Here is a 21,382-nt window from a genome sequence, read left to right on the forward strand (position 1 = left end):
GCACAATAACTCATCGGCCAATCACAGAGCAGGATAATGCTGCTCAATCAAACATGCACAAACATTCATTTACATTCACAGTGTGTGCACAAGTCATCACATAAAGCTGCTCAGTGACAAACATTTAGACAAATATTCATGTTCAGCAGCTCACTGTATGAATGTGCAGGTCTGGACTAGGGATGGGGATATGTCCAGTTTTTGAGAATTATTTTTAAATGAGAACCAGGAGAGGACAAAATAGTTTTTATCGATTTATTTCATTTTTATTTTAATAAAAAGATATTTCAGGCCTGTTTATCAGTATGGTACAGGTTAATCATATTTAGTAAATCTGTGTCTGTGCTTTGTGTTCAGGCCGGTGGAGGACAGCAGTCAGCCTCCGGGCCGAGGCGTTCTGTCCATGCAGGGTCTGTCATACGGGGTCGTGAGGGTCGACACAGAGGAACGCCTCTCAGTGCTCACCGTGCAGGATGTGGGGACTGTCACACCAGGCGGTACGTCTCTTTGGGGTTATGTGTACACTGTGTTGTTGAGGGAAAATGTAGCATGTTTGGACTAGAGTTGGGGATTAAAACCTGGTTCTCCAAGGACCTGGTTCTGCATTTTTATAACCCAAAAGTCGGATGGGGGGGGTAGTGGTAGAGTTAGGTAGCCTGGGAGGTAGGTGAGAAGAAAGAGAAGGGAAGTAGGTAGGTTGGAAGGTAGATAGCAAGTTAGAACATTAGGGAGGTAGATAGGGAGTGAAAGAGGTAGGTAGGAAGGTAGATATGTAGAGTTATTACATCAGGGTGCTGCTAGGGATGGATGATGAAACTCGGGTATGTAAAAACCTGCCTCTGCATTTTTCAAAAGCAGGGAATCAATAACAATTCAGCTTATCTATACTGCTATTAAGTCTAATTTTTCTGTGACACGTCATTTTGTCTTATCACTGTATCAAAAACATACATCAGGTTTTCCATTTTGAAAATCTTTTTAAAAACAGTGTTTAAATTGACAGAATTAAAGTAAGTAGGGACTTAGTGAGCTGATGGAAAGTTATATTATGATGTGTTCAGGGTCAGTTAAGGGAAAATGAATTTTGGGTGGATGTAAATAAAATGTCTTGAAGTGTTCAAGTGTAATATGTTGAAAATACATTTTTTGTTTAGAAACCTGGGTAAATAAAGTTGTAAGGATGGGAAAGTTGTTTTCAGCAGTAAAAGGTAGATGTAACAGATGGAATCATTATATTTTTGACATTTTAACTAAAACTCTGCTCAGTTTTTTAAAAATATATTGTCCTCCCTATACAATCGCTCCACCTTCTACACCACTTATCCTGTCTCGGGTCCCGGTGGCCTGGAGTCTATCCCAGCTGTCATTGAGTGAGAGGTGGGGTACACCCTGGACTGATTGCCAGTCAATCACAGGGCTGATATACAGAGACAAACAACCAGGATGGTCAAATTCACACCTACAGCCAATTTAGAGTCACCAATCAATCTATGAAGCATGGTTTTAGTGGTGGGAGGAAGCTAGAGTACCTGGAGAGAACCTGTGCATGCACGGGGAGAACATGCAAACCAACAACAACAGAAAGACCCTGACTGGGAAGTGAACCAGAAACCCAACACAGTGCAAAACTATCAATCGTGGTATCAAAGCTGTTTGAGCCATAAAACATTCATGCTATTACCAAGGGTCTGATAAATGTGCCTAGATCACAATATTAACTGCATGTAGTGCTGTTACTGTCCAATTATTATTGTTCTGTGGTTTGAAGTTTTATTAAGCCAGTTTTTCTCAGACAAATTCTGATACAGTGATCTGTCAATTAACAGCGGAAATCAACATCAGTTTATTTAATTTTAGCTTAGAAAACCTACAGTTTTTGGGCAAACAGATGGGCCAGCGGTTAGGTTGTACCCCATGGACGTGGGCCACCGGGGTTCAAGTCTGGCCTGTGGCTCCTTTCCGGCATGTTTATCCACTGTCTTCATCTATAAATGTGTTCCATGTCAAACAGTAAGCCCAGCCAAAATGGGCTGATACGAATGTTAAATGAATTGATTTATTTGATGATCTAGATTCAGGATACAGCAAAAGAAAATTGTTCTAGATCAAAAGTTACTTGTTTTATCATAAGTCCATATAACAATCAGAATCAAAGTTTGTATGATAAGCAGAGGTGTGTGTTTTCTGTGTGTTAATGTCATCAGTGACCACCTGCTCTCCCTGCTCCTTAAACCTTCGTCCGTTAGCATTTTCATGCACTGAATAACAAAAAATTCATTAAGTCCATCAAATCGTAAAATTACTTCTAAGGGCGTGTGAATGTGCAGCCTCTCCTTTTTCATCAATGTCCAATTTTAAGAGCGCTCTCTCCTCTTGACCGGGCAAGCTACGTGCCTCAGTGCCTTTAAAAAAAAAAAAAAAAAAAAAGTTCTCAATATGGCTGCCATCTCTCGTAATCGAGGCACAAAGTCACAGCGATAGTTGAAACAAGGTGATAGAGAACATAAAGAAGCTTTTAGGAGGTGATAAATCATCGGATCAGCTCCTAATGAAGATACACAGACAGCAGGGAGAGCATTTATACTGACTGATACAACACAGGGAAGAAGCCCTGGCTGTTAAACAGGCTTTATGCTTAGAAATAGCTCTGTCCTCCTCTATGCTGCTTCCACCTCCACTGAGGATTCACAGCAGATAGACATCACTCACTATTCCCTATTTTTAATATAGGTGTTTACTAAAATAGGTTGGTGTCATACAATGACAAAAAATGCATTTTTTTTTACTTCATTTCAGACATCAAGATTACTGCTCCATTATTCAAAAACATGTTTACACTGCTCTAATGGTTTTGTTTATTCAGTAAAATTATGTAAAGAGAGTAAGAAAATGAGGAAGTCAGAGTCTCTCTTTGACTCTGCAGACAGAAGCGTGCAAACCATCGTGATCAAACTGCTGCAGTGAATCAAACATCACTGTCACAAACTCTGAGCTCTTTTTTCTCCACAACGCTTCATATTTCTGTCAAACTGCACCACCAAGTGTTCAACACAAGAACTGCATCCACTGAAACACCTCAGAGAGTAATCTGTTTGCTCTACTAATCATCCATTATTCAAGATTACATCCATCCTGTAAAAATAGAACTGAAAATCAATTAATTTGCAGCACAAATTCAACCACTTAAAAAATCCTATCTGTACAATAATTATGTACATATTTGAAAGATACGAGGCATGATTGAGTTATTGTAATCCTGAAAGGAATTCAAACGCCTGGTTGCTCCTAAATAACTGTACAACAGTGTTTATTTTGTTAACAAAAACTGTGACGAAAAACGGTCGTTAACAACCTTTTTTCACGACAAAGACGGGACGAAGATGGGCTAAAAATAGATTACTGATGATAAAAGCTCTGACGAAAAGTAGATTACTTTCTGTAACAGATGAGACGAAAATGTAAGTACCAGACTGATGGACGTTCAGATTCTGGGACATTTTCTCCTTTCTGTGTCTGACCTGACAGAGAATGGAGCCGATATGTAGATTAAACATGTTGCTCTTCTCTGTATTCTAGCAGTGATCTTTACAAGAAATTATGCTAAAATGCTGCCAGCCTACTTTTGAATTGTTGAAGCTGTTTAGTAACAGACTCCTAATATTAGCTTCTGTTTCTGTTGTACAGTAATCCTCCTTAGTTTTGGTCAGAGTTGCAGTGATTAAAAAAAGTTTAAATCTGCGTTAAAATCTGTGAGTAAAATGCCAATTAGCGAGCCAAGGAAGGCAACATACTGTTACATTATGATGTGTTTAAAGAAGGCTCAGACTTCTGACAGTTCAAGGAGGATAAAGCTAAAGAGGCTGTAAAGTGAAAATAAATCTGTATTAAGGTTTGTTTGTTGTGTTATGAATCCCCAGGTCAAATTTCAGTCAAATAAAACATCTCTAAGTTTATGAAATTTAACTTCAAAATCATGAAAAATGAGGCAGTAAAATCTGCTCCAGGATGGTGTGGGTGTGTCTGTTGAATAAGCTGAAGCCACGCCCACTCAGGAGAAATACGATCCTCTCAAATAAAAAAAATGCTAAAATCTGAATTTAGGAAAGCACTCACACCTTAGAAGAAGAGACAAAGTCCATATTCTGGCCCAAATCTCTGTTATGATTCTTTAAATGATCCATAGGCCACTGTGACTGATAGATTTGGCAAATTTACCTCACAATGAACAGAGAAACAGCATTTAAATGACTGTTAACTTTCAGTAAAGGCAGTGACATCAGCTAACAACAGACTGTACTGAGATGAACTGCTCTGTGATTTTATATGGTAGTGTTAGAGGGGTGGGGTCATTCCCTACTGTGGACTCATGACATCATGAGCCTACATATTGGCCCCGCCCAAATTAAACCAAGAGGTGTTTCAGTCATATGTAGATCTCAGTGTTTTCACATGTTTACAACAACCATATTCCAACATATCTTGTGTTCAGACACAAATTTTGAATTTTACTTTACAGGGTCTTCAACTTACTGTGATGTGTTCAAAATCCCATGGAGAAAATGGAATTTTAGTTTTTATCAAGACATCTGAATAAATGTGCTTCTTTAAAGGAGAAATGTTTGTTAATCAACAATATAAAATAGATATAAAGCATGAATTCAGTTAAAAACATATCATGTCATTTGTCCGACCCAAATGCACCAATATTCCTATTAATACTAATATTATCAATAAAGACTTTGATATTTAAGATCCACTAATAAGAGTACCATTATCAATAAAAACCTCATCCCAAAAGTCTGTTAGGTTAGCCTATGTAGGCTATTGGTTGTGCAAAATGAGTGTTCATCTACAATTTGGCAAAAGTAAAGACTAAAATGTAAGGACTTTTTATTGACTAAAACTGGACTCAAATGTTTTCAGAGTTTTCGTCGACTAAACCTATGAAGGGTAAACAGGACTAAAATGTGACTTACACTAAAACTGTTTTTGTCTAAGGACTAAAATTAAGACTAAATCTAAAAACGGCTGCTAAATTAACACTGCTGTACAAGAAAGGGAATAATTCAAAAATGCTGAAATATATTAATACAAAAACATAAAGACATTGAAATATAAAAATTAGATGAGGGTTAAAGAGGGTTCCATGTAAAGGGAGAATGCTTTAAATCTCAGTGGTAGGCTGAAATTAACCTTGCAAAGCTGATAGGTGTGTCAAATTCCATGTCTGTCATCTGGCAACACTGGAAGCTAAAACAGTCGTTCCCTGTCAGAGAAGTTTAATGACTGGACCAATCAGCATCATTTCAGGAGAAAGAGGCAGTAACTACAGGTGTGGTAGGTTTAAGCAACTGCAACAATTGGACATTTCTGCATTGATAAATGAGCAGAGAACAACATTGAAAGCTTTATTTTTGGTAAAAATATGTTTTTGATCTTCTCATGACTGGCTTCAGCAAGAGTTTGATTTACCAACTGGCTCCACTAACATGACATGACAGCAGCTGCCTGTTGAGCTTGCATTTTGTAGTTTACTCTTGCCTATTATGTGATATGTTTTCTCACTCTGATTGGCTCATAGTCAATGTGGCAGAAAGAATGTTCATCCAGTCACTCACAAAGTTTTATTTTTAAAGATTCTGCCCTTCCCAAACTCTGTCTTACACCCTGGAGATATAAAACAGTCAATGTGGCGTTTAAAGTTACCTGGAAATTTGACTGAAGTTTAAGTGTAACCAAACCCCAAACTTCTGACTGATGTGCATCAACCCAGTTCATTCAACTCTTCAAAGTTCGCTGAGTCAGATGACGTAGTTTCTCTACAGTTTGGTAAGATCGGTCAACTGAATGATGCAATTTCAAGTGCCAGGATTTGTACCTGGAAGGATCAGCAGCACTGCTAAATAGAAATATACATCACTTTTCATCTAAAAAGGTGATCAGTATATACCCTACTTTTTCAAGTAGCCTGGTTTCGCCTCGACCCAGACATGAGTAGACATTATAACTGGGTCAGAAGATCCTACTTTAAGCTCAGTGACGCTATCTCCACATATTCACTTAAACAGGTGCATGAGGAGATGAGGATGCTGGTCTGTTTCCCCTGTATTTTCTTTGTGTTAACCCTATCTCTCTGTCTTTTCTCTGTCTGTCTCTGTGTCTCTCACCCCTCAGGCCTGGTGTGCGTGGTGAAACCAGAAGGCGTCCCTCAGCTCTGTCAGACGGATGAGATTGGCGAGCTTTGCGTCTGCTCTATCGCCACCGGCACCTCCTACTACGGCCTCACTGGCATGACCAAGAACACCTTTGAGGTGAGGCAGCCTGCTCTTGTGTTTGTCCAGGAACAGCTGTTTTTACATTTTCACATGTGATTCTTTTTGACTTGATTAAGAGCAGCGGTGCATTAAAATACAGATTCTGACTGCGTGTGTTTGCAGGTTTACCCTGTGAGCGCCAGCGGGGGGCTGATCAGCGAGTACGCCTTCGTGCGGACTGGCTTGCTGGGCTTCATCGGCCCTGGTGGCCTCGTCTTCATCACTGGCAAGATGGACGGACTCATCATGGTGAGTGGGCGGAGGCACAACGCCGACGACATCGTGGCCACGGCGCTGGCAGTGGAGCCAATGAAATTCGTCTACAGGGGCAGGTAAGAGGAGGATACTGTTCTCTTTACCCAGGGGAGCGTTCAAGAGTCACACAACGTTTTAATCATTCCCTTCGACAGCAGTTGAAAACCAGCCAGATGTCCAGTACAGGCACATTTACTGTCACAGTGATTAATGAGCAATCCTCCCACACATAATAAATTGAATAAAGTAGAGCAATAGTGGATGAATCCAGAAAGAGTAAAAGAGGAAAGTTTAATTGTGTCCATGACCACCGAGGAGGAAATTCATCTTTTAGCTGACAGTCTGATGACGTTTCCACAAACGTTTATGTAGAAACCATGGACCACCAGAGACTAAGACTCTTTTCTTCCAGCGAATCTAGTTAAGTTTAACTTGGTTTTACACTAAAATACACACATCAGTCCAGAGAGACTTTATTATGATTTTACTATTTTTACTGAACAGTTTTGGAAAGAGATGATGACTTAGCAAAATTTATATTGCAGATTACAAAATTCAAAGGGATAGCTCATTTAGATGCATATTTAGGTGTTACAACCCCTTTTCTCTCTGAAACAAGCCTATGATGGTGTACTCAACTCATATCTGAACATATGATATCAGAAATAGGATTTTAAAAGTCTCTCTGTGTTCACTTCATTGTAACTTCATCTGTAGTTGTAAGTTTCATTTCTGTTGTGCTGAGGTGTGTCAAACTACTGCTGATGTCTCCTAATTTTAGCTTTTCCATTTCCATTTCTCAAAGCAGTTCCTGTCTTCAGTGACACAGAGGGACACATCACAGGCTCTCTGTCTCTCTTTCTCTCCATTATGAGCTATTCAGGCAAAGCATGATGTGACGACAGAACAGGCTGCCATTGGTTGTCATAGCCTGCCACAAAGCATTGTGGGAAACAATATGGCATTTGGCATGCAAGGCTAGCAGCAGAAACAAATTTGATAATCCAAATGGATGAAAAAATAAATGAAATGATGTTCAATATCGGCTTTACTGGTGTGGATTTAATCTTTAAAGACCATGGAACGTCATCCAAGTTCCAAACTCACTAGAAAATCTTCCATAAGGTATTAAGAGATATGGAGAGCATCATTAGAATGGCAAAATAGCAACCTCCAAGAGGGGAAAAAAGTAAGGGGCTACGATGTATGGTTTAAGTTCTCAAAAATGGTGTCACTTCTTGTCTTAAACAACAGCGCTTGTCTCAGAGAGTTTCAAGATGAATTGCTGCAGTGCTGGGCTCAAGACGAATCGAGTCAATCCTTTGTAGCTCACAGCCCGTTTTAAAGCTCCAGACTGGCTGACAGAGATGTTGTGCAAAGCAAGGACACTCACTTCATGTTGCTGTTATTATACAGATTAAACTTGGTGGGGAAAGTACAGATTTTACCTGCTTGCTTTGCTTCATGTTAAATACACTGACACAAGCGGGTGACGTTTGGTTTGATTCCTGGCTGCCCTGTAGTGTCAAAGTGAAACATATAGATGCCTGCACTCAGACTGAGCTGTCGTCTGTATCATATCACTCTTTTACCCTAACAGTGGTATTGATAATGCCTCTACTGTGCACGACAGCACAACACATATGTTTAAAGCAGTGACGTCAGTGTTGCAAAAATCCATTCTGTGGCTGATATTATACCAGTTACTATAATTATCAGTTTACCACCCACTACAATAAGGCTGAAAGCAGCAAGGATGATTCACCAGTGGTACCCTAACATGTGTGTGTCCTGCAGGGCTTTAAGTAAGAATAGGAGTATTGAGCTCTTGGGACAGAGAATTAAGCTAAAGGCATGAAGAGGTATTTCCTTCTGAAGGGGAATCAAAGCCGTAGAAGCTGCATTTGTAGGCGTATTGTTGTGCCAGGATTCCATGTAAATAACAGATCTAAATTTAGAGGTAGTGAAATCAGAATTAACATTTATTTTGTTGACAGAGAGCAGGAAATACCTTCAAATGTAGAGTGTATATAGATAGGCTGACCTGGAAACACAAAAGAATCACATATTTTATCCTAATTCAGCATAAATTATGTTTAAAGACACGATTTAAGATGATCTAAGGGGAATCTGGGTGCCATGGCGGATGTCTCCATGTCATGTATGTTCTTCAAGATTTAAACAGCTAAGAGGCAGCACATCTAAAAATATTCAGTTTTGAAGTTTTAAATCATACTTGAAAAGGATAGCCAGCAAATCATCCACAAATGCTAAACAGAAAGACACTGTTAGCTAAAGTGATGCTAGTCCTCAAACTAACGCTCGATCTGATGTGGTCTCTTAAGGCCAAGTAAAGAGCTGATTGAGGGTATCCTGAAAGACGTCTCGTCTTTGTGCCAAGAGATTCTGGCCCAGCTGTGCAGAAATAGTCTAATACAAAGAGTTTTATCCAGAGCCAAGTTGCTTTGTGTGCAGGCTAATTAAGTTAGCCCTATTGCCCTCCACTCAGCAATAATGTTTTGCTCCCTTCAAGGTTGTCTAAATAATTTAATCTTAAACTATCCATACTTGGACTTTAGGATGGAGCTGGAGGGGATTAAAATGCTAAATTATCAGCTAAAGCTAGCTTGGTGTGTAAAGTACAGAAGCAAATCATAAGTTAAGTATTATGAAGATGATTTTGGACAATAAACAGGCTTTAAACAAAATTTTCTTGCTCAAAACAACAAAAACGAACTCTTCAGAGTGTTTCTAGTCAAGCAAGATATTTTTAAGGATGCTGCAGCAACTTATCAATCACAGGTAGCCACACTGTAAATCACTGTAAATCGCCTGTTTCTCTCATGATTAGACCTAAATTTACAAAAAAACACATCATGCTGTGTTGGAGGATGCTTCAAACAAGACTTTTAGATAATAAAGCTATCTGAAAAATATTTACTGAGATAAAAAGTGGTTTCCTTTAGATTTCCTTTTACAACAAGTGCGTTTGCCCTTTGCCGACCGTTTTAGGAATTTCTACATCAGGTCTGATTCAGAGCTTTAAAGCTGATGTATAACACATTGTGAATCCCAACAACGTTAATAAAATAAAGAAGCTGACAGAGAATAAAGTAGACATCTGCTGTTCAGCCACATTAGTGTACCAGTGTTTGTTTACGATAAAACCAGCCAAGTGTTTGTGATGTGATTGTAATATCCTTCTTCTCTTCACACACACTTCCCGCTACACTGCTGAGCCTGCTGCAGCTCTGTTTTAAGGCAGCATCAATAAAAAAAGTACATTGCAGCCAGTGGAGGAATCAAGGACAACACCTGCATCCTACAAACTCTAATCCCTCTGCAGTGGAGATTTACATCACTGTTATTGATTAATGAAGCTTTAATGAACAAACAACCATCATGATTCTTATTCACCACATGTTTCAGTTGTTAGTTACTCTGATGGGACACCAGGCTCTGTAACCCCGAGGGTCTTTTACTATGTGTATCCTGATGATTTCTCTCTCCGTCCTGCAGGATAGCGGTGTTCTCTGTGACCGTGCTGAGGGACGAGAGGATTGTGGTCGTGGCTGAGCAGAGACCCGACTCCACCGAGGAGGACAGCTTCCAGTGGATGAGCCGTGTGTTACAGGTACTTCATCCAGCGTTCTCAAGGATTCCTTTAAAAGCCATAAAAAATCTTAATTTTACCTGTGAGAAATCTTGAATTTTATAAGGCTTATTGCCTAAGACGTGTCTCTATCCAGTCTGCATTTTCAAGCTACATATTTCTATTCAAATCATTGTTATAGCCCATGTTTGTCCACGTTAAAGTTAACAGCATTTACAGCAGTGCAGGCATAGCCATGTAATTTGACATTTCATAAACAGTGCATTAAATCAGGAAATGTTCATCAATGGTCTGGTGTACCAAGACATCTCACACACACTTTCATTTTTGCTGCACAAAAGGAGTTTTAAATTTTTCTCCTTTCAGATCTTAAAAAGTCTTAAAAAGTCTTAGATCTGATGTTTAAAAGTGTCAAGCAAACATGTTATATTATTCTACATTTTTATGTAGACTCTACAAACAGGTTGCAGTGCCTGTTATCTAACCTCTGAAGATTAACAATGACCCAGATATTCTTCTGACAGCAGAAAAGACCCCTCAGTGGTTAAACTTGAATTTTAGCCTTTACCAGAGTGACGGAAATTTTCTTAAAGTTAGACATTAGGTGCATTTGCTTCAGCAATATCACAGGAGAGGAAGTGCTGAATGTTATCTCTGCAGGCACATGGCTGCTGGCCAAGAGACAAAAATAATCATTGCTTGATAATCTTAGTTGTAAAGATAGAACGTACAGGTACATCTCAAAAAACTAGTATATGAGGTAAAAATTCATTTTTCCTGTGATTTACTTTACAAAAAAATACACTTACACTATCTCAGAGCATTACAATATTATGGAAAAGTCCAGTTTGCAAATGTTGAGCCTTCATTCTCTCACTCTGGTTCAGTACACACAACCACAATTATGGTGAAGACTGCTGACTTTACAAATGTCCAGAAGACAATCATGGACACCCTCCACAAGGAGGGTAAGTAACACAAGATCACTACTGAGAGGTCAGGCTGATCTCGGAGGCTGTTCTCTATCAAAGCATATAAATGGGAAGTTGACTGAAGGGAAAAGTGTGGTAAGAAAAGGTGAACAAGCAACAGGGATGAGCCCAGCCTTCAAAGGATTGTCAAACAAAGCAGATTCAAGAACTTAGGGGAGCTTTCAAAGGAGTGTACTGAGGCAGGAGTCAATGAATCAAGAACCACCACAAGGATGAGTCCAGGAAATGAACTACAAATGTCCTGTTCCTAGTGTCGAGTCAATCGTGAACCACAGAAAACATTGTAAGCATCTCAGCTGGGTTAAGGAAGAAAAGAGCTGGACTGTTGTGATCTCTGTGGTCCTAATCTTTCTCTTAATCTCTTGATACTTCAGTGCTTGAAGTTCAGTGTTTTCAGTCTCTACAGTCAATGATGGTTGATCTGCTGCTGTTGGTCCACTGGTCTTCATTAAGTCCAGGGTCAACACTGTCAGCCGTCTACCAAGAGATCTTAGATGCCTTCATGTTTCCCCTGCTGAGAAGCTTTTTGGGATATTGATTTCCTCTTCACCTGCCCCCAATGAAGCCAAACTACCAGAAACTGGTTTACTGACCCTGGTATTACTGTGTTTGATTGGCCAGCCAACTAGTCTGACCTGAACCCCATGGAGAATCTCTGGAAGATGAGAGACACCAGACTCAACAATTCAAATGAACTTAAGGCTACTATCAGAGCAACCTGGGCTTCATAACACCCCAGCAGTGCCACAGGCTGATCGCCACTTGTACGAGCAAAGTTGCAGGAATTTGTGCAAAAGAAGCTCCAACCAATTACTAAGTGCATCATTTTCTGAAGGTCAACATTTATGTTTTTTATGTCCTTATATTCTAATATTTTGAGATAGTGTTTTTGTGAGCTGTAAGCTATGTATATATAAACACAGTATTGACAGGTATGTTGTAATATAAAAAAAACCACTGAACTTCTTAATTTTAGTTTTTGAGCCCCTGTGATCAGTATTGATGCTGACTGACAGCTGGTTCCTCCACCCAGAACAGATTTAGACCCAAATTTAATAAAGCAGCTTTATTTTAGAGCTTTAGCAAAGGTGGGTCAGGTAAAGTCAACATAAAGGTTAAGCCATAATTTCACGATGATTCCTCATCAGTAGATAATCCCACTGTCTCTGACGGGCCCCCTCCTCTCTCTCTTTCTCTATTTCAGGCTATTGACAGTATCCACGGTGTGGGTGTGTTCTGCCTCGCTCTCGTCCCCGCCAACACTCTGCCCAAGACTCCTCTGGGCGGCATCCACCTGTCAGAGATCAAGCAGCTGTACCTGGAGGGAGGGCTGCACCCCTGCAATGTCCTTATGTGCCCCCACACCTGCGTCACCAACCTGCCCAAACCGCGGCAGAAACAACCAGGTGGGAAACGGGATGTTTACATGTGTTTGTGCATGTTTTTGTTTGTAGCTAATTGCTGTACACAGTTATTAATGTGTTTGTCTGCTGTGTCTGTGCTGCAGAGATCGGCCCTGCCTCTGTGATGGTGGGGAATCTGGTGTCAGGGAAGAGGATCGCTCAGGCCAGCGGCAGAGATTTAGGACAGACTGACGACAATGACCAGGTGAGACTCACACAATCAGTACATCTTTAATATTTGTTACCTTGGCATCTCTGAAAAAATTCAGAGCGTCTGATTTTAGAAATGAACTGAAGGTCATGCCTGTTTTAGTGAACTGCTTACTGAAAATTAGACATTTCAGAGTAAGTTACACCTTTCAATTGTGATTTTATCTGCAGTTTCATAACATTCATGATCAAAAATCCTGGTTTAAACTCCCAGTGATGAAAAGGTTCCCATAAAGTGCTCATAAATTTATCCTTCTGAGGCAATTTGACGCATCAGCAGATCGTTTCCATACTGCTTTGAAATCTCCTTCTCTGATATCGATTTGAACTCTTTAATGTCCTGATAGAAGGCAGAGACTTGCTGCAGCAGTAAAACGTGATGCTCTGTCAGCAGCAAGGCTTTATATGATGGATAAAATAAAGTTTAATTCATACACACATAACCCAGATTCAACCTTACTGTACAAGGAGTTATGCTGCTTTAAAAAGATTATCTGATTCTCAGTTAAACTTGATATTTTTTATTTTTTTAAGACCTCTGCTAGATGCATCTCATTCTCATTTGATTTATTTTCAAGAGGTCACTTTTAAAATACTTTAAATGGTTGTAGATTCTGTTGAATTTTCATATTTTTGTCCAATAAATTGTGTGGACTTCCACAGTCAGTGTAAATGCAAAAATGTGTTACCAGGATGGTAAATTCTGGTGTTTTTGTGTGAACCTGATCTCTGTTTTTGTCTCTCAGTTCCTGTTCCTGTCTGAAGTTTTGCAGTGGAGAGCCCAGACCACTCCAGACCACGTCCTCTATACCCTGCTCAGCTCCAGGGTAACAAAACACACCCGCAATCACTCTCAAAGTTTATGCTAGAGAAGGTCTGTGGTTTAATATGGTGCAGAAAAGTGCCTGAAATGTGTTTTAAAAGCTTGTTTTAAATAGAATCACATGTGATCTATAGTTTTTATATGAATGAGAGCACAAAAGGTCTTAAAGGATGCATGCATGACGTCTGATATGATGATATTTATATATTTATTTTAGCCGATGCCGATTTCAATACAATGTTTAAAAGTAGTTCAGACCTGAATTCTCAGTATTAAAACACATGTCAAAGTTTAAGGAATATGGATGAACAAAGAGAAACAAAGTCGTGGTGGCAGCAGACTTAGTAAGTCAACCCAGATACCTCTCTACCCAGCAACATTTTACAGCCTTTCCTGGGAGATTCTGAGGTGTTCCCAGGCCAGATGAGATAACCCTCCAGCAAGGTCTCGGTCTACCCCAGGGTCTCCTTCCAGTTGGATGTGCCCGGTAAACCTCCACAGGGAGGCAACCAGGAGGCATCCTGATCAGACGCCCAAACCATCTCAGCTGGCCCCTTTCAATGCAAAGGAGCAGCAGTTTTACTTCGAGATCCTTCCAGATGTCCGTGCTCCTCACCCGAACTCAAAGGCTGAGCCCAGACACCCTCCTGAGGGATCTCATTTTGATTGCTTCAACCTGCAATCTTATTTGTTCGGTCATTACCCAGAGTTCATGGCCATAGCAGAGGGTTGGAATGACGATCCACTGGTAATTGAGAGTTTTGCCTTCCGGCTCAGCTCCCTCTTCACCATGACAGTGCGGTACAACATCTACAAAACCGCCTGTCAATATCGTGATACATTCTACCTTCACTTGTGAACAAGATCCTGATGTACTTGAACTCCTTCACTTGGGGCTGAGACACCCTCCCCATCTGGAGGGATCAACCCACAGTTTACCTGCAGAGAGCCATGGCCTTAGACTTGGAGGTGCTGACCGCTTCGCACTCAGTCAGAAACGATCTCAGTGCCTGCTGGTGGTCCCTGGCTGAAGAGGCCAACAGAACCACATCATCTGCAAAAAGCAGAGATGGAATTCTGAGATCACCCAACCAAAACCCTACTGTCCCAGGCTGCTTCTCAAGATCCTGTCAATGAAAATCACAAACAGAATCAGAGACAAGGGGCAGCCCTTGCGGAGGCCAACAGACACAGGGAACATGTGCCTAGGATGCCAACACAACTCTCACTTTTATCTGCCAATACTGATATCATGCAGATTATATTAAGGATCTTGGGAGGGGAGATTCATGGATATTTTTTTAAAACATAAACAATTAAAAAGAAATAATGAAAATTAAATAGATAGAATGCTAATAATGAATTGATAATAATAATAATTAGTCCCGTATGTTATGATAATTGACTAGCAATATATAAATATATATTTTTTTAATTTTTCTAGTTGCATTTTCAAAGATATTCATCACCAAAAGCTTGGGTTTCTTTTGTAAAATGTAGCTCTGATTTCCCATCATAATGTCTTTAAGTAAACTCTAATTTCAGAACATGTCTCACTGTTAGAAGTGATGGCACCATTGAAGTGTCAGTGCCGTTAAAAGAAGTGTGTTCTCACACAGTTGTAACAGTTATGTGTATCTGTTAAGTAGTATAAAACTTTTTCTTGAAGCTTTACCAGTGAATAAAGTAATCAGTGACCTTTCTGCCTGTACTGATGGCTTTCAGGTCTATTTTGTTGCGTTTAAATTTAATCATGCTCTTTCTGTCCTCCTCCAGGGGGCGGTGTCGAGCTCCCTCACCTGCCTGCAGCTCCATAAGAGGGCGGAGCGAGTGGCAGCTCTGCTGATGGAGCGAGCCGGTCTGCAGGAAGGAGACCACGTTGCTCTGGTTTACCCTCCAGGTCAGTCTTAATGCACATTATCGTTTAAAAACGTAGATTTGAGAGAATGTGACGATCTCTCATGCTTCTCCTCAGAGTGTGACCTTAAATGTCGGTGTTTGTTTGTCCTGCAGGTATCGACCTGATTGCAGCCTTTTATGGGTGTCTGTATGCTGGCTGTGTTCCCATCACAGTGCGACCGCCTCACCCTCAGAACATCTCCACCACGCTACCCACCGTCAAGATGATTGTGGAGGTGAAGTGACGCTTTTTGGTGTTTCATTCAGTTATTTATTGGCCAGTTCCACATTTTTGCCACTTTAGTTGAGACACTTTCATAGGATGGCAACGTCTTTGTGTTTGAAGCTAGCTTTCCTTGTAATCTTGAGTTGTATTGTTGGTGTTTTCCTAAAATGTAGCTGCAAACTTTGTTTTTTTGTAGTTTTCTTTTTGTAATACCCTCTGCAAAAATCTGAGCTTATGGAGGGATAAGTAGTGAGAATAATCTGATCTTTAGTTACATTTAGGTGCATATGTAACCAGAGATTCTCCATCTCTGTCTCTGCAGGTCAGTCACTCAGCCTGTGTGATGACCACGGCGGTCATCTGTAAGCTGCTGCGCTCAAAGGAGGCCACGGCCACCGTGGACATAAGGAACTGGCCACCAGTCCTTGACACAGGTAGAGCAGTTTTTCTAACAAATAAACACTGACTTATTTTTTTTTAAACAACAATTGGATTACACATTTACCTTTCTCTCCTAAGTTTCTTTTTCTGTAATGCATTTTGCAGGAATACTGCTTACTTCTAACAGGTGTTGCATGAACCCATCTGCAGCACAGGTTCGCGCTGTGAAACAACAGTGCTAACCTCAGCATTGTCGTGCAGCCAAGCTTCGTTAGTTTGAAGCCATAAAAACACACGAGCAGCCCTTAATATCCAAACACCTCCTCTGAGCTTGTGTGTAAGCCATCACTCACACTGTTGGTGGCTGACTTGAATCCACTCTTAAAAATAACAGCAGTTTTGTCACATGGGTTTCCTGCACAGGTCAGTCATTATTACTGAACTTTAAAGACTTCCTCTGTCTGTTCTTGGTCTCGGGTTTGTGTTGCTTTTCAAGCATTAATTATTTGGCATCTTTTGGATCCAGATGGAAGAGTGCCTGTATTGTGACTGTGTTTACTGTACGCTTTCATGAGTCCTTAATCTGGATGGTGGATGGTTGTAATTGCTGTAAACATTCACTCAGCAGGAGAATTTATCATTTTATGAAGATAAACATGCAGTTTGAGTTCCTTTGTCCCACTAGATCATAAAAGCAAGCTTCCAGCTCTGTCTGCATGCAAATAATGAAAACAGAGTTGATGTCCATGCATGCAAATAAAGTTTCAGCTATATTAAAAAAGGGAAACTTTACTGAGCAGCATATTTTAAATCATTGACTGCTCACAAGCTGCTAAAGCTGCACTGTGGGTTCATCTTCGGGTCAGTGTCTCTGAAATGGATGCAACTCAACAGACTGTCCCCTCTTGAGCGTTATAAGCATATGTGTATGTGCCTGTGTCTGTGTGTGTTCTGCAGATGACCTGCCAAAGAAGAAGCCTCCAGCTCTCTATAAGCCCACCAACCCTGACGGTCTGGCCTATCTGGACTTCAGCGTGTCCACGACCGGCATGCTGGCCGGAGTTCAGGTCAGCTCAGCGCTAATCCTCATCGCATGAGCAAACCGCTAACAGCCTCTTGTTCAGTCGCCCGCACACTTTCCTCCTTATTCCATTTATTCATGACTGTTTTTATTCTGGGGGGAACTTTAAAGAAGCAAGCAAAAATTATATTAGAGCGGCTTAGATCAGTGTTTCTATCAAAGACAGCTCAGGCATGAAAACTGGAATCAGTCTGACGTTTAAAGATTGCATTTTAACAATAATCGTCTGTTTTTCTGCCTTGTTTGTGTTTGTCTTTGTGTGTCTTGTTGTGTCTCTCGTCCTTCCCTCCATTTCCTCAGATGTCCCATAATGCTGTTGGAGCATTCTGCCGGTCAGTGAAGCTGCAGTGTGAGCTGTACCCGTCCAGAGAAGTGGCCATCTGTTTGGATCCGTACTGCGGCCTCGGCTTTGTCCTCTGGTGTCTCTGCAGGTTTGTGTGCCCCTGTATCTACCAATACAACATTAAATATTTATTCTAGTTATCGATCCTTAACCCTTTGATCATTTTAATATAGATTAAGTCATTAAGAACTGTCATGGAAAATAATAGATCATAAGTCAGATTTGCAGAAATACTCAAATCCTGCACATTTACTACAAAAGAGTTTGATTTTCCCGCTGAAACTGTTACGTTCCAGTAAGGGAACGTAACAGTTTCGACCAGATAAGCTGGCTCTCATGACTTGGTTGTATCTCAAGGATGCACGACATTGGTTTGAAGATGGCGGAGTTCAGATACAGGCCAGAGAAGACGCATGATTTTAGAGAGGTGTCGGGGTTGTCATCTGGTGGAACCATCTTTGAAAAGAGGTGGCAGACTGCGGCACTTTTTATCGGCTCCATATAAAGTAGATTTAGATCCAAACTGCACTTTTACACAGGACCACATGGCCTACATTATGCAACCCCAGCAAACCTGGCCCTAGCTAATTTTAGAAATTAAGAAGCCTTTGGATGAGAGCTGAAACTTCTTCAAGATCCCAAACCATGTCCCATTGCTCCTCTGGATCAAGCTTTGGATCTCCAGACATAGTGATGAACCTAAAAAAGAATGATCACCTAGTATCCATGTGTTTTTGGTGCCTTTTCTTTATAAACCCTGGAAAACATGGAAAAACTGCAGCAACCTACCTGCTATATTTCACCCACAGAGCCTGGTGTGTCTCACAGAGTTGAGTTCATCTTACCCTGAAATTCTAATGAACATAAGGAGATTGTCTGGACAGAACAAGAACAGAAAGAAACAGTTATAAAATATTTATCTACCCAGCTCCACCACCATTATCGAATCAGTTTGTTCCCTCTGGTTCCAGCTCTCAGGTCTGCACAGTTTTATATCTTCAGCTCATAAATTGTAAACTCGGCAAGAGCAGAATTCTGCTACTGAGCGTCTAATAAAAAAGATTAACAGCTTATATAGGAATCCCATCCTCTAATAACTTCAGAGCAACAATCGCTCACTTTTGGTTTAATGAATTACTGCTCCAATTTTCACTGGACTATTCATTAAAACATCAAAATGATTTAACAAAGCCTGCATGCTTGTTTTATTGCTTGTAAACTTCCAAAAGGTCTAAAAAGAGTGTGTTTCTGTGTTTTGTTCAGTGTGTATTCAGGCCATCAGTCCATCCTGATCCCTCCGGTGGAGCTGGAGTCGAACCCGGCGCTGTGGCTGCTCGCCGTCAGCCAGCTGAGGGTGCGAGACACCTTCTGCTCGTACAGCGTCATGGAGCTGTGCACCAAAGGACTCGGCCTGCAGACGGAGGCGCTCAAGGTCAGAAGCACGTTGATACACTCCTAGTGAAGCCGTTTTCTGATGTGTTTGATGTATTTTAAAGATATCTTTGCCTTACTTTGAGAGGGAAGTGGGTTAGAGATGCATCAAAGAGCCAAGGCTGGGAGTCAGTAATGTGGCTGATGCTTCAAGGACTGTAGCTTATCTATTTAAAACTCCACTAACTGAGCTCAACCAGCACCCTCAGTTTTGCATTTGCAGTGCACCCAGAAGGTTTTCAGACCCCCTTCATTTTTACAATTTCTTATGTTTCAGCCTACATGAAACATAAGAAATTGCCTACAGTCATTTACATTTTTCTTTCGAAATCCTCTCAAGCCGAGTCAGGTTGGATGAGGACTGTCAGTGGACAGCCGCTTTTAGGTCTCTTCAGAGATGTTTGATAGGGTTCAAGTCAAGGATCTGACTGAGCTCTAGGACATTCAGAGTTGTTTCTAAGCTACTCCTGTGTTGTCTAGGCTTTGGTCTTAGGGTCATTGTCATGTTGGAAGGTGAACCTTCGGCCCAGTCTGGGGTCTTGTTCGATGCAGGAGGGGTTTTCATTGAGGACATCTCTGTACTTTGCTCCATTCAGCTTTCCTAAAACCCTGACCAGTACCCTTGTACCTACTGCTGAAAACACCCCCTCAGCATGGTGCTGCCACCACCATGCTTTACTGTTGGGATGGTATAGGGTGAGTGATGAGTGATGCCTACTTTCCTCCAGACACAACATTAGAAGTGAGGCCAAACAGTTCAATCTTGGTTACATCAGACCAGAGAATCTTGTTTCTCACAGTCTAAGAGTCCCTACAGTGCTTTATTTTACAAACTCCAAGCAGATTTTCATGTGTTTTGCACTAAGGAGAGTCTTCTGTCAAGCCACTCTGCCATAAAGCCAAGATCAGTGGAGGGCTGCAGTGATGGTTGTCCTTCTGGAACTTTGTCCCATCTTTACAGGATCTCTGGAGCTCAGTCAGAGTGACCATCAGGTCCTTGGTCGCCTCTCTTACTAAGGCCCTTCTCCCTCAGTTGCTCTTGGAAGAGTCCTGGTCATGCCAAACCTTTTCAATTTAAGAATTCTGGAGGCCACTCTGCTCTTGGGAACCTTCAGAGCAGCAGAAATGTTTTTGTAGCCTTCCCCAGATCTGTGCCTGTCAACAGTTCTGTCTCTGAGCTCTGCAGCTCCTTTGGCCTTGTGGCTTGGTTTTTTCTCTAATATCATTGTCAGCTGTGAGGCCTTCTATAGAGAGGTGTGTGCCTTTCTAGATCATGTCCAGTCAATTTAATTTACCGCAGGTGGACTCCAATCAAGGAATAGAAACATCTCAGCAAAGTTCCAGAGAAATGGAGAGGAACATGAGCTGTTTTCACTGTGTCATGCTGGGGTATTGGGTGTAGATTAATGGGAATTAAAAGGAATTGAATCGACTGTAAATTAGGCTGCACCATAACAAAACAGGAAAAAAGTAAAAAAGGGGTCTGAGTACTTTGTGGATACACTGTATTTAAAACTCTTAAAGGTCAGAATGTTTTCTATGTAACCAGAAACTTTTATCTGTATTTTAACTGTAGTAACTCAGCTCAAAGATGTTCCTATCCTTACCTCCATGAGACCTTTATCTGCATGCTAGGCCTTAGTTATGAAGTCCCCATTGTCTTTAAATAAGAGTTTGTTCCTCTCTCTTTTCCTGTAACGAAAAATGCTGTTTTTGAGATACTGAAATAGTGTCCCTAAAGTTTTGCTAGGGTTACAGGCAGTGTTATAATAGTTTTGGAGTTTTTATCAGTTTTAATTTTTATTTCGTTTTCACTCTCTGTGTTCAATTTCAGTTTAATTTTAGTTATTTTTTACTGCTGGTTTGTTAGTTTAGTCTATTTTTTTATTCTGCAAAAATGCTTTGTTTTAGTTTATTTTTATTACCGGTAATTTTAGATTCTTTTTTTCAGATACATGTCAGAACTGAAACATCATACATTTTTCAAAACATACTCAAACAGTCTTCTCTTTCACTTATCATTTTATTTATTTAAAGATGATGTTAGAATAAAACTCCAGACAAAAAACTACCACTGTGTGAAATCTTAACCACTCAATACAGGCCATTTTACACTCCTCAGACTTGGGTGAAGGAGCCAGTCAGTATGGTTGTGTCAAAGATTGAAACTAAGGACATTTTTTCTCTAATTTTATTTTACTGTAGTTACTTTTGTAAGCTCACAATACAGTTTTAGTTAGTTTTCATTTCTTGGTAAAGCTTAGTTTTTGTAGTTTCAGTTAACTAAAATGATTTTTCAAATTTCAGTTTTAGTTATTTAGTTAGTTTTAGTTAACTATAATAAAATTGGATACATGATCTTCAAAACTTATATATCTATATAATGTATAGAATAGAACAGCTTTATTGTT

General features: G+C 40.4%; 1 protein-coding gene across 4 annotated transcripts in view; it reads left to right on the top strand.

The window, feature by feature from the left end:
- Nucleotides 1–21,382, top strand: part of LOC121527130 (disco-interacting protein 2 homolog C-like) — a 114,322-nt gene that overhangs the window by 73,177 nt on the left and 19,763 nt on the right. For all 4 annotated transcript variants that reach the window (XM_041813866.1, XM_041813869.1, XM_041813867.1 and 1 more), the window contains 13 exons: nt 358–497; nt 6,175–6,311; nt 6,438–6,646; nt 10,089–10,203; nt 12,379–12,580; nt 12,682–12,782; nt 13,534–13,614; nt 15,387–15,510; nt 15,624–15,745; nt 16,058–16,169; nt 17,074–17,183; nt 17,498–17,628; nt 18,804–18,972. In XM_041813866.1, the coding sequence (XP_041669800.1) occupies nt 358–497; nt 6,175–6,311; nt 6,438–6,646; nt 10,089–10,203; nt 12,379–12,580; nt 12,682–12,782; nt 13,534–13,614; nt 15,387–15,510; nt 15,624–15,745; nt 16,058–16,169; nt 17,074–17,183; nt 17,498–17,628; nt 18,804–18,972 (1,753 nt within the window). The remainder of the gene's footprint in view (nt 1–357; nt 498–6,174; nt 6,312–6,437; nt 6,647–10,088; nt 10,204–12,378; nt 12,581–12,681; nt 12,783–13,533; nt 13,615–15,386; nt 15,511–15,623; nt 15,746–16,057; nt 16,170–17,073; nt 17,184–17,497; nt 17,629–18,803; nt 18,973–21,382) is intronic.

This window comes from Cheilinus undulatus, linkage group 19 (genome assembly GCF_018320785.1).
Source record: "Cheilinus undulatus linkage group 19, ASM1832078v1, whole genome shotgun sequence".
NCBI lineage: Eukaryota > Metazoa > Chordata > Actinopteri > Labriformes > Labridae > Cheilinus > Cheilinus undulatus.